The 11511-nt window shown below is 39.2% G+C and overlaps 1 protein-coding gene across 1 annotated transcript in view; it reads right to left on the bottom strand.

Moving 5' to 3' along the window:
* Positions 1–217: 217 nt before the first annotated feature.
* The window catches only part of LOC143035131 (uncharacterized), a 12932-nt gene continuing 1638 nt past the window's right edge, over positions 218–11511 (bottom strand). The window contains exons 2-4 of the mRNA XM_076201729.1: positions 3365–3485; positions 3105–3266; positions 218–1055 (exon numbers count right to left, since the gene is read on the bottom strand). Of these exons, the coding sequence (XP_076057844.1) occupies positions 817–1055; positions 3105–3266; positions 3365–3485 (522 nt within the window). The 3' untranslated portion in view covers positions 218–816. The remainder of the gene's footprint in view (positions 1056–3104; positions 3267–3364; positions 3486–11511) is intronic.

Below are 11511 nucleotides of genomic sequence, written 5' to 3'. Positions count from 1 at the left end.
ACATGCAAGTACCCATCGCTAGTCACAGCCCATTGTATACAAAATAATATAATAGATGACAGCTTAAACTATCAATGAAATACCTGTTTCATAGACAATTACTCCTAGCTTATTGCGGCATTCACATAATTTGTAATATTTTTCTAAAATGATATAACTCTTTGAGACCATTTTCTATATTTTCTCTAATGTTTTACACGGTTTTAAATTACATTGCTTTATTACGATAACTCATTTATTCATTTGTAATATTGCTATTCAGAACGCTTACATTAACCACTATATACTGCATAGAATATAGTATGAAAATTGAAAATAACGTAAGTATACAATATAGTTTCAATTCAGGAAAGGTAGACACATAAAGCAAACCATTTCATGTATGCATGAACACAAAATCAGGACATTTGAAACCTGGTCAAATTTACCTAAAACTATTGCTCTTTTTCGCCAAAAACATGGTTCGTGTTTACAGATATGTCGCGGAAGTTTTTCCATAGAAAACATCCATCTATACATAATAATGAATCGCAAATATCTAGTGCAGTGAAAATTCGACCAGCCTATTATACGGGTACAGCGTGGTTCAAAAGTTTGCATGAAACGTACCCACGAGAAGCATTCGAATATGACAAAATCAGGTATCTTACAAACTGGTGTCGTAACCCCATCGATATTTTCCAGTAGAGCAGAAAAACGGTAATGTAATATCAGATAAATATATCGTGCTTGTTTTTTTAAGTGACCCAAGTTCAAGGAATACTACTGATTTTTTTTTTTTTTTTATGATTATGATAATGATCATTATAATTGAACTTAGATCTTTGTCGCAGGCATCGTCTTCTGGCACACAAAGTATTTCTCATGTTCACAGTTTTCGTCGATGACTTGAGGATGAATACGATGTACTTTGAGGCAGTCCTTGCTTCTTGTCTCAGAGGGCTGGTCACTCGTGAAGAACGGATTCCCGGCAATGTCGAGAGGTTCACCGTTGACCCAGAACCAGTTACCTTCCTCTTGGCGATCAGAAGCACCAATCCAAAAGTCATCTTTGACTGGAAAAGGGAGCGATGGAATTCTAAGAACTTAATGAAGCAAACAGTATACACAATAAATTATTTCCTCTAGGCGATCAGAAGCACCAATCCAAAAGTCATCTTTGACTGGGAAAGAGAGAGATGAAATTCTAAGAACTTAATGAAGCAAGTGATATACACAAGAAATTATTTCCTCTTGGCGACCAGAAGCACCAATCCAAAAGTCATCTTTGACAGGGAAATGGAGAGATGAAATTCTAAGACCTTAATGAAGGAAGTGGTATACACAAGAAATTATTAGTACGAAGTGACCTGAACAAAGAAACGAGTCCACAGCAATTACAACAGTTGGGACAACACATGTTTCCGTCCTTCATCCCAGCCCTCTCGTAGAATTATGTACCACATTTCTCATAATCAAAATCAAGTAATATTGTCAGCATTAGTTTACGACGATGAGTTAGTGAGAAATATATACTTAGGAAAAAAATATCGTTTTACAGGAACATATAATTGTTAAACGTAAGTACCGTCCAATACCTTATGTACACGTGTGTGTGTGTGTGTGTGTGTGTGTGTGTGTGTGTGTGTGTGTGTGTGTGTGTGTGTGTATTTACCTAGTTTACCTAGTTGTATCTACCTAGTTGTATCTTGCGGGAAGGGGAGCTACGCTCGTGGGATCCCGTCTCTGTATCTCGCCATACCTCTCACAATTATGTAGATAGTCAACAAGTCACCTCTTTCTCTTTTTGTTCCAGAGTCGGTAATTTTAGTTTTGACAATCTGCCTTCATGTGTCAGTTTTGATAGTGTTGGGGCCATCTTCGTAGTTGTTTTCTAGATTCTCTCAATTTTTCTTATATTCTTTTTAATACTGGATGACCATAGTGTCGTTGAGTACTCCAATTTTGGCCTTATCAGTGTGACTTGTATTTTCTTTATCATGTCTTCATCCAAGTAAGTAAAAGTGACTTTTATTGATCTTAGGAAGTTATAGGTTTCACCGACAATTTTGTTTATCTGTTTGTCTTTTTCAGATCCCATTTTTTTATTTTCTTTGCATCAATTTTATATTTTCCTGTTTTTTTTTTTCCAAAATCCATTATGCTACATTTCTTAGTGTTAAAGTTCACTTCCCACTTCTGACTCCATTCCCAAACCCTGTTCAGATCTCTCTGCAGTGAGTCACAGTCCGTTTCAGTACTCACTTTCGTTAACAGTTTTGCGTCATCTGCAAAAAGTTCATGTAACATTCCACACCTTCGTCTATGCCATTCACATAAATGGCAAACATAATTGGAGCCAATACTGATCCTTGTGGAACTCCACTAATCACCTCTTCCATGCAAAAACACCTCCATCCATTTCAGTATTTTACCTTTATCCCTCCTATGGTTTCTAGTTGTTGTTGTTGTTGTTGTTGTTGTTGTTGTTGTTGTTGTTGTTGTTGTTGTTGTTGTTGTTTTGGGGGGGACTTTGTCAAAAGCTTTTTGTAGATCTAGGAAAGCACAATCAGCCTATCCGTCCCTTTCCTGTATTATATCTAGTAGTCTTGAGTAAAAACAAATCAAATTTGTGGCACATAATTTTTCCTGTCTAAAACCAAATTGTCTCTGATTTAGTATATTGTTCTCCTCCAGATGTTTTATCCATCTACTTTCAATATAATGTATATATGTATGTATGTATGTATGTATGTTCGTATGTATGTATTTATGTAAGTATTTATGTATGTACAGTATGTATGTATGTATGTATGTATGTATGTATGTATGTATGTATGTATGTATGTATGTATGTATGTATGTATGTATGTATGTATGTATGTATGTATGTATGTATGTATGTATGTAATGTAATGTAATGTATGTATGTATGTTCACAATAATTATTCTAGCTGTGACGACCTAAGATAGAACTAAGCCCACAGAAATAAACCTAGCCCGTCCAGTGTGACCTGAGGTCATGAAAGCTAGAAGAGTTATGGGTATGACCTCACTGAACAATAATGATTTATTCCATGTACTGCGCCCGCGTAGTGTTGGAAACTAACCAAGAGAGAACTTACGCCTCAGGGCAGAGATCCAATGGAAGAACTGAAAATTGTCCGCTGGGACAGCTAGGTCACCTTCCACTCCTTTGCAAAAGGTTCTCGCCTCAAGCCATGTCTTCTTCGCGCTGGCTGGGACGAAGTGGCACCCGCCTCCTTGCCAGGTGTAGGGGGGCAAGCCTGTCCCAAGATACAAGGAGTGAAGTCTTAATACAAGACGAGACAAGAGGCATTTTTCATATAAGCGAGAACGCACAAAGTAACTGGTAAGAACTTACATAGATCATCCGTAGTTGTCTGTAGCACCCTCAGAAGCTGCTGAGCAGACTCCAGTCGTTTCACGATCTCATCAACTTCCTCCTCGACCCTTTCCAGTTCCTCTCTCAGATGTACACTTCTCTGGGGAAAGGAAAAAAAAAGAAAGAGAGAGAGAGAGATAATGGAAGTGGCGGAGACTTAATCGACCCCTTAGCCCAACTGTACTCCCATTTCATATGTTTCCTCAGTCTCAGTTCCCTCCTCATAACACAGACACTGGTATGAACGCTATTGGGCATGTTGACCATACTTAGTACCTTATCCTGGCTACGCCTGATGAAATCCTTTGGTTTACAGAAACCTATCTATGTTTTCTTGAGTTAAACATTACAAGTCTATCTCGATTAACCCTAATTTTTTTTCTTCCAGGAAACAACAGTTTACAGGAATTCCTATGAAACCCATTTGTGCTTTAAATGCTTAATATACAATAGAGATGAACTATATACCTCTACTGTGTGATGTGCTTTCTTCGCCTTGTCATATTTTCTTCATTATTGTTTCTAGATTTTTTATCACAATAATCAAAACCTCTTGATGGTTGCGTGTTTTGGAAACCATTCAACTAAAAGATATGTTCGCATTCCAACGAGTTTCTTTAATTTCCTCATTTTGTAAACCGATCAGAAAAGGAAGTCATAAAATAGCGAATACAAGCAAGCGTACATAATCCAATTATTTCAACCTTCTCTGCAACATGGCATGTTTCCTTAAATATGCCTTGTTAAATGTAACGCCATGGAATATACTCGCCCTTCGTTTACACATTGAACTTAAAGGATTACAAAGGAGGAGCATGCCGACTGGAGACCTTTTGGACCATAATTAGGTCGGATGCGAACATACATACATATACCAAAGGCTTTTTCCCCCTACACGGGGGGTAGCCAAAAAGAAAAAGGCATAGAAACCACTCCCACCCATTCCATTTCCTATATATTCCACTCCCCTCCACCCTCCTCCCTCCCTCTTATTTTGGCACCTCCTGGATGACGGGTCATCCCTGCATCCTGTCCACTGCCCTGGGTCAGAAGCAGTGTCACAAGACACAGCACATCCACAGCAAGGCCACTTCATAAATTCGGCGCCCCCTCCCCCCTCTCCGTCCCCTCCCATGCAGAAAAGAAGACGGGAGAAATCTCTTCGGGCTGCGTCAGATTTTTTTCTCATACATACTTCCAACCCCTGACCCACTACCCTTGTATTCACCTCTCGCACCACCCCATCCATGTAAAGATTGAACAGATAGGGCAACATAACACATCCCTGACGAAGTACCACATTTACCTCAAACCATTCACTCTCTCCATTTCTAATCCTAACACAAGCTCTACTACTCTCATAAAAACTCTTGACTGCTCTTAACAGCTTTCCTCCTATCCCATATATCTGCAGTACCTACCAGAGTGCCTTCCTGTCTACCCTGTCGTAAGCCTTTTCCAGATCCATAAAAGCCCCCAAAAAATATCCTTACCTTTTCCTATAGCTTCCTCACATATCTGTCTTACCACAAAGATCTGATCTACACATCCCCTACCATTCCTAAACCCACACTGTTCCTCATCAATTACTCTCTCTGTTCCTCTCCTAATTATCTCAATCAAGACCCTCCCATAAGCCTTCCCAACTACACTTAACAAGCTGATCCCTTTGAAACTACTACACTCACACTTGTCCCCCTTTCCCTTGTAAAGCGGAACTATACAGGCACTCCTCCAGTCCTCCGGCACTCTACCCTCTCTTAAACAAACATTATATAACCTCACCAGCCAGTCCACCATAACTGTACCTCCTTTCTTCAGACATTCTGCATGGTATCAATCCAGACCAGGTGCCTTACCTGCTCTCATTATCTTAACAGCTGCTTTCACTTCATCCTTCCTTATTTCTCCTCCATTTCCTGACTCATCACGATCATTTTCTTAGCACTTCCCACTGCAACTACCTTTCCCTCCCTATCCTCCTTCACATTTAGCAACTCCCTAAAATACTCTGCCCACCTTCCTCTCATTGCCTTCTCTTCCATTATCATCTCTCCATCTGCACCTTTTACCTTTTCTTCTCTACTTGATTCGCCTCCTTTTTCTCTTTTAATTTCCTTCCAAAACATCTTTTTATTGCTTTCAAAAGTTTCTGTCATACTCTTATCCCATTTCACATCTGCTCTCCTCTTTGCTTCCTTTATCTTATGCTTAACTTCCCTTCTCTTTACTTTGTACCTCTCATACGATTCCCTCGTCCTAATTTGTAGCCAGTCTATGAATGTCTGCTTCTTCTCTTCTACACCTTTCTTTGTTTCCTCATCCCACCACTCACTACCCTTTCTTCTATTTCCTCCCGTCCTTTTTGTTCCACACACCATCTTTGCACACCTTATGACTCCCTCCTTGAACCATCCCCATTCCTACTCCATTCCTAGTTCTACTCTATCCTTTACTCCCTCCCACTCCTCTTTCAGCTTCTTCTTATACTCATTCTCCATTTTTTCCCCATTCGAGCAGTTCACTCTAAGTACCTCCCTACCTTCTGCCCTTCTTTCTCCACCTATTCTCCGCTCTCAATTTACCTTCCACCAGAAAATTATCTGATATTCCCCAACTCTCTCCCCGTAAAACATCTAAATCCTTAACTCTTCCTACCATACTCCTGGTCACCACTATATAGTCCATTAACGCTCTATCTGCCACCCTTCCATCCACCACCCTCTCCTATGTGTACTTATGCTTGACTTTCTTCCTAAACACTGTATTTGCTATCATCAACTCTCTTTCCAGACACATCTCCACCATCATTTCACCACTACGATTTTTACCTGGAACTCCATACTTCCCAATCACTCCATGAATTGGTTAATTTCCTACCCTAGCATTAAGGTCTCCCAATACAACTACATTGACATTTCTCCCAAATATATCTATGCACTCATTTATATCTACCCAAAAAGCCTCCCTTTCCTCTACGCTCTTCTCACTACCAGGCCCATACGCACTTACAAAAACCAACATCTCCCTTCCCAGCTTCACCTTCATCCACATCAACCTTGATGAAACCTCCTTCCACTTCACTACCCGCTTACTTATCACTTCACTTACTAGTATAGCCACCCCTTCTCTACCTCGTCCCCTCTTCACTCCTGAGTACCTCCTAGCTACACTCCCAAACTCACAGTTGCCCTTTCCTTTGATTTTAGTGTCACTCAAAGCCAGCACATCCATCTTTCTTCTCACAAACATACTGCCTATCTCTCCCCTTTTACTCTCATCTGTACCACATCCACGCACATTAAAAGACCCAAACCTTAGGGTACTGGTTGGAAAGCTCCCAGACCCTCTTATGCCTTTTCTTCTTTTTTTTTTTTTTTTTTTTTTGGAATGTCCCTTTTTGGGGCTACAGGTAGTAGGACTCCTAATCCCATCCCCCGTCCCGTTTTTGTCGCCTTTTACGACTCAAGTGGAAAGTCTTGGTGGTAGCATTCTCTTTCCCCACCACAGGGTCGGCGAAAAAAGGAAATGAATATTCAGAGAAATGGTACAGGACAGTAACAAGGGGATGGGGGACATCATAACGGAGGGATAGTCGTAGTATAAAAGTGTCATAATTTCTCTATAAACAGAGTTTTCCTCTATCACAGACGAAATGATGTGTGGCTCTGGTCCGTAGGGGCGCCCCATATAGATCCTAAAGTATCAACTGCATACTACTTTGCCACAATAACATGCAGCCAATACAAACGGATAAATAGTAAATAATGATAAATTGACATATAACTAATAATACATGTGAATCAAGGAAATGATAATAAACAAACAGACAAATGATAACAAAATAAATAAACAAATAATATAAAATAAATGACAGTCATTACAGCATCTTGCTTAGATGTTTATCTAGTTCTAAGTGATTTTTAAAGCTTCGAACTGAACTACATTGCACTACCTCTACAGGAAGTTTATTTCATTCATTAACTACACGGTTGGCGAAGTTGTTTCTACCCACTTTCAAATTGAATCTATTTCCTGACAGTTTGAGACCATTGTTTCTTGTCTGATTCTCATTCAGTGTGAAAATTTTGTCCTTTTTATGTTGGCAATTCCCTTTAGAATATTTAAAAACCTGTGTCAAGTCACCTCTGAGTCTATGTTTTTTTTAGGGAAAACAGATGCATATGTTTTAGTCGATTTTCATATGGTTTACTTTTTATATTTGGAATCATTTTTGTGGCTCGCCGTTGTACTTTTTCCAATCTGTCATTGTCTTTAATGAGATTCGGTGACCATACGGAAGCAGCATATTCCAAAGGTGGACGAACTAATGATTTATATAGCTTGTTAATGAGAGATGGACTTTTGAATTCAAAAGATCGCGCAATCAGTCCTAAAACCTTATTTGCTTTCTCAAAGGCTGAAATACACTGCTTAGATGATTTGAGGTCGTTACTGATAATTACGCCGATATCCTTTTCACTATCCACTTTTGGTTAACGAATTTTCAAACAACTTGTAATCGTACTTACTGTTATTTTTATCTATGTGCATTACCTTGCATTACATAAGAACATAAGAATAAAGGAGACTGCATGAGACCATAAGGCCTACACTAGGCAGCTCTGTATCCATCACCACCTGTCATCCCCATCCATCACCACCTGTCATCCCCATCTAATCGTTTCCTAAAACAACTGATAGTTTCAGCGCTTACTACATGGTTCCTAAGTTTATTCCATTCGTCGACCACCCTATTAGTAAACCAATTCTTGCTTATTTCCTTTTTAAATCTAAATTTGTCCAGTTTATACCCATTACTGCGAGTCCTGCCCTGTTGTTTTAATATGATGACCTTGTTTGTATCACACTTGTTAAAGCCTTTGATCCACTTGAACACCTCTATTAGATCACCCCGCACTCTGCGCCTTTCCAGAGAGTGTAAGTTAAGGTGCCTAAGCGTCTCTTCGTAAGGTAAATTTCTGAGTCTATGTATCATTTTGGTCATTCTTCTCTGTACTGATTCTAGTGAATTGATGTCCATTTTGTAGGACGGAGAATAAAACTGTACCGCATAGTCAAGGATGGGCCTAACTATCGCTAGATAGAGTTTAATAATTACCTCTGCACTTCTATTCGTTACCGTCCTAGCAATGAAACCTAATGCTCTGTTAACCTTATTCCTGGCGCTAATGCACTGTTTCCTGGTTTTAAGGTCCGGACTCACTAGAATTCCCAAGTCTCTCTCGCACTCAGTGTTAAATTTCATTACCCATTTTTCAGACCATTGCTGTAATTTATCTAACTCTTCTTGAATACCTAATTGGTTTAAGTGATCATTTGCCATTCCGCACAGTTTTGTATCATTAGCAAATTTGCAGAGAATAGATCTTAGTCCGTGGTCTATATCATTTATATATTCTATGAATAGAAGTGGCCCAAGAACGGAACCCTGAGGAACTCCACTCGTAACATTTCTCCATTTAAAACAACTCTCTGTTTTCGATCATTCAACCAATTACTAGTCCAACTTTGTCTCGTTTGTGAGCAGAAGATGAGGAGTACACACCTTTGCTCTATGTGCTTTGGCTGCACCCGTAGGTGGGGTTACCACGGAAATTAATCAAACAGACTGGTGGTGGTCATGGCACACGGTGGGACCAGGGTGACCAGATTTCTCAAGCGGGAATGTATTAGACAGCAGCTGAAATTATGCTAGACTGGCAAACATGATGCTAAAACTTTTGTTCCTCTTAATACGTTTGGCTTCTCTGATATTTTCTCATTAATATATCATTTATTGGAAAAATATGTTATATTTGGAATCATTATGTTAAAAATGGTGTGTCCATGCTAGCGAATATACATGGGTTGCATTACACCCAACAACCCCCCACCCCACCCCCGCAAGATGGTCACGTGCAAGATTCATGATATAAAGGCGAGCAGGATAGATGCCCGGTATCGCCAATTATATATAATTACACAACGTAACATTTTTTTTTCAAAAGTTTTGTTTATTGTATTTTTTTTAGTTTATTAATCCATTTTTCCTGCTGATTTCAAATATGCAATTATTTTTTCTGTATCATCGACCGTTATAGAAATACATATAATTTCAATGTTACCATGTATATTTTGGAATTGTTTATCTAATTTTCTCTTTCAGATCAATGACTGAACTATTTACCTGTTAAGATGGCTACTAGAGGATGTGAAAATTCTCCTGATACATTTTGCTATGTGTGTGGTTATCATATTGGGAAAAAACAAGTATTACATAAGATCGTGAGAGGTGCTAAAGTGTGGATAGCGTACAGACTCTATTTCGGAATTCCCATGGGTGACCAGGACAAGCCATGGGCACCTCATGTGATATGTGGAAGCTGCCGATCTACTCTAGAAGGATGGCTGAGAGGTACAGGAGGGGCAATGCCTTTTGCCATTCCTAGAATATGGAGAGAGCCGAAGAACCATCACGACGACTGCTACTTTTGTATGATTGATGTGACGAAGTACAGGAAAGTGAAAGGAAGACAAGCTCTGCAGTATCCAGACATACCATCATCTAGAGCACCTGTCCCACATGATGATAGCTTACCAGTACCACAACCACCAGAAAATGCAAGTTTATTTTTATCATACTCTCTTTACTTTTAATTAACTTCAATATTAATTACTTAATATACATTCACTTTCCTAAAGATATATGGAATACTAATGCTATTCGTCTTTGTTGAAGTTGCTATATTTAGTTATTTCTTTCTTTCCAGATGGAAGATGCAATGGAAATTTCATCTGAAGGGTCAGCAGGTAGCAGCAGCCATGAAATGGGAGACGAAGATTTCGCACCAAGAACGACTTCGGAGCCTCACTTTCCAAGTCAGAGTGAGCTAGATGACTTAATCAGAGACTTAGGTCTTACTAAGTCAGGAGCTGAGCTTCTTACATCAAGGATGAAAGAATGGAATCTACTAGGAGAAGACTGCAGGACATCTGTGTACCGGAAACGACATGAAGAATTTAAAATTTACTATGACTTTAGTGATATGTGTTATTGTAAGGATGTTACTGGTTTGTTTACAGCCCTTGGACTCGAATATGATCCTGCAGAATGGCGACTGTTCATAGATAGATCAACACGAAGTCTCAAAGCAGTATTGCTCCACAATGGAAATGAAAACCCATCTTTGCCTCTTGCACACTCAGTACAGAAGAAAGAAAACTATCATAATGTCAAACAGCTTCTTGAAAAAATCAATTATGCTGAATTCAAATGGGATGTTTGTGGTGATTTCAAGATGCTAGCCTTTTTGCTTGGCTTACAAGGGGGATACACAAAGTATTCCTGTTTTCTTTGTTTATGGGACAGCAGGGCTGATGATGATCATTATAATAAAGTTCATTGGCCCCCAAGAGTTGAACTGCAGCCAGGAATGTTAAATGTTCTCAGACAGCCTCTAGTAGATTCGAAAAAAGTTTTATTACCCCCACTTCATATCAAGCTAGGGTTAATTAAACAGTTTGTGAAGGCTTTGGATTTTGGAGGCGAAACTTTCCAAGAAATTTGTCTCATGTTTCCCAAGCTATCTGAGGCTAAACTCAAGGGTGGTATATTTGTTGGACCCCAGGTAAACAAAATGTTGAAGTCGGAGAAACTGGAAAGAGCGATGACGAAAGTTGAAAGAGAAGCTTGGTGTTCATTTCGTGATGTAGTTCGTGGATTCCTAGGAAATCACAAGGACCCTAATTATAAACAAATAGTGGCAAAGCTTATTGAGAACTTCAGGAAACTTGGTTGTCGTATGTCCTTGAAGATACATTTCTTGCATTCTCACCTAGATTTCTTCCCCGAAAACTTGGGGGCTGTCAGTGAGGAGCATGGCGAGAGATTTCATCAGGATATCGCAACTATGGAAAGAAGATATCAAGGGCGATGGAATACTGCTATGATGGGAGATTACATATGGTCACTAGTCAGAAAAGACGAAAGCATGCATTCTAGAAAATCTCGATCGTCAAAGCACTTCTAATCATGAGAAGAGTCATCAAAACACTTGCAGTGCAAAGTTGTGTTGTTTATTTTGTTCTTACTAATATTGTAGCTCTTAAATACACTTCATATT

Source organism: Oratosquilla oratoria, chromosome 18, assembly GCF_046742065.1.
Source record: "Oratosquilla oratoria isolate Oo_2021 chromosome 18, ASM4674206v1, whole genome shotgun sequence".
Classification (NCBI taxonomy): Eukaryota; Metazoa; Arthropoda; class Malacostraca; order Stomatopoda; family Squillidae; genus Oratosquilla; species Oratosquilla oratoria.
Note: the sequence above shows the minus strand (reverse complement) of the source record. Positions and strands in the feature narration are given on the sequence as shown.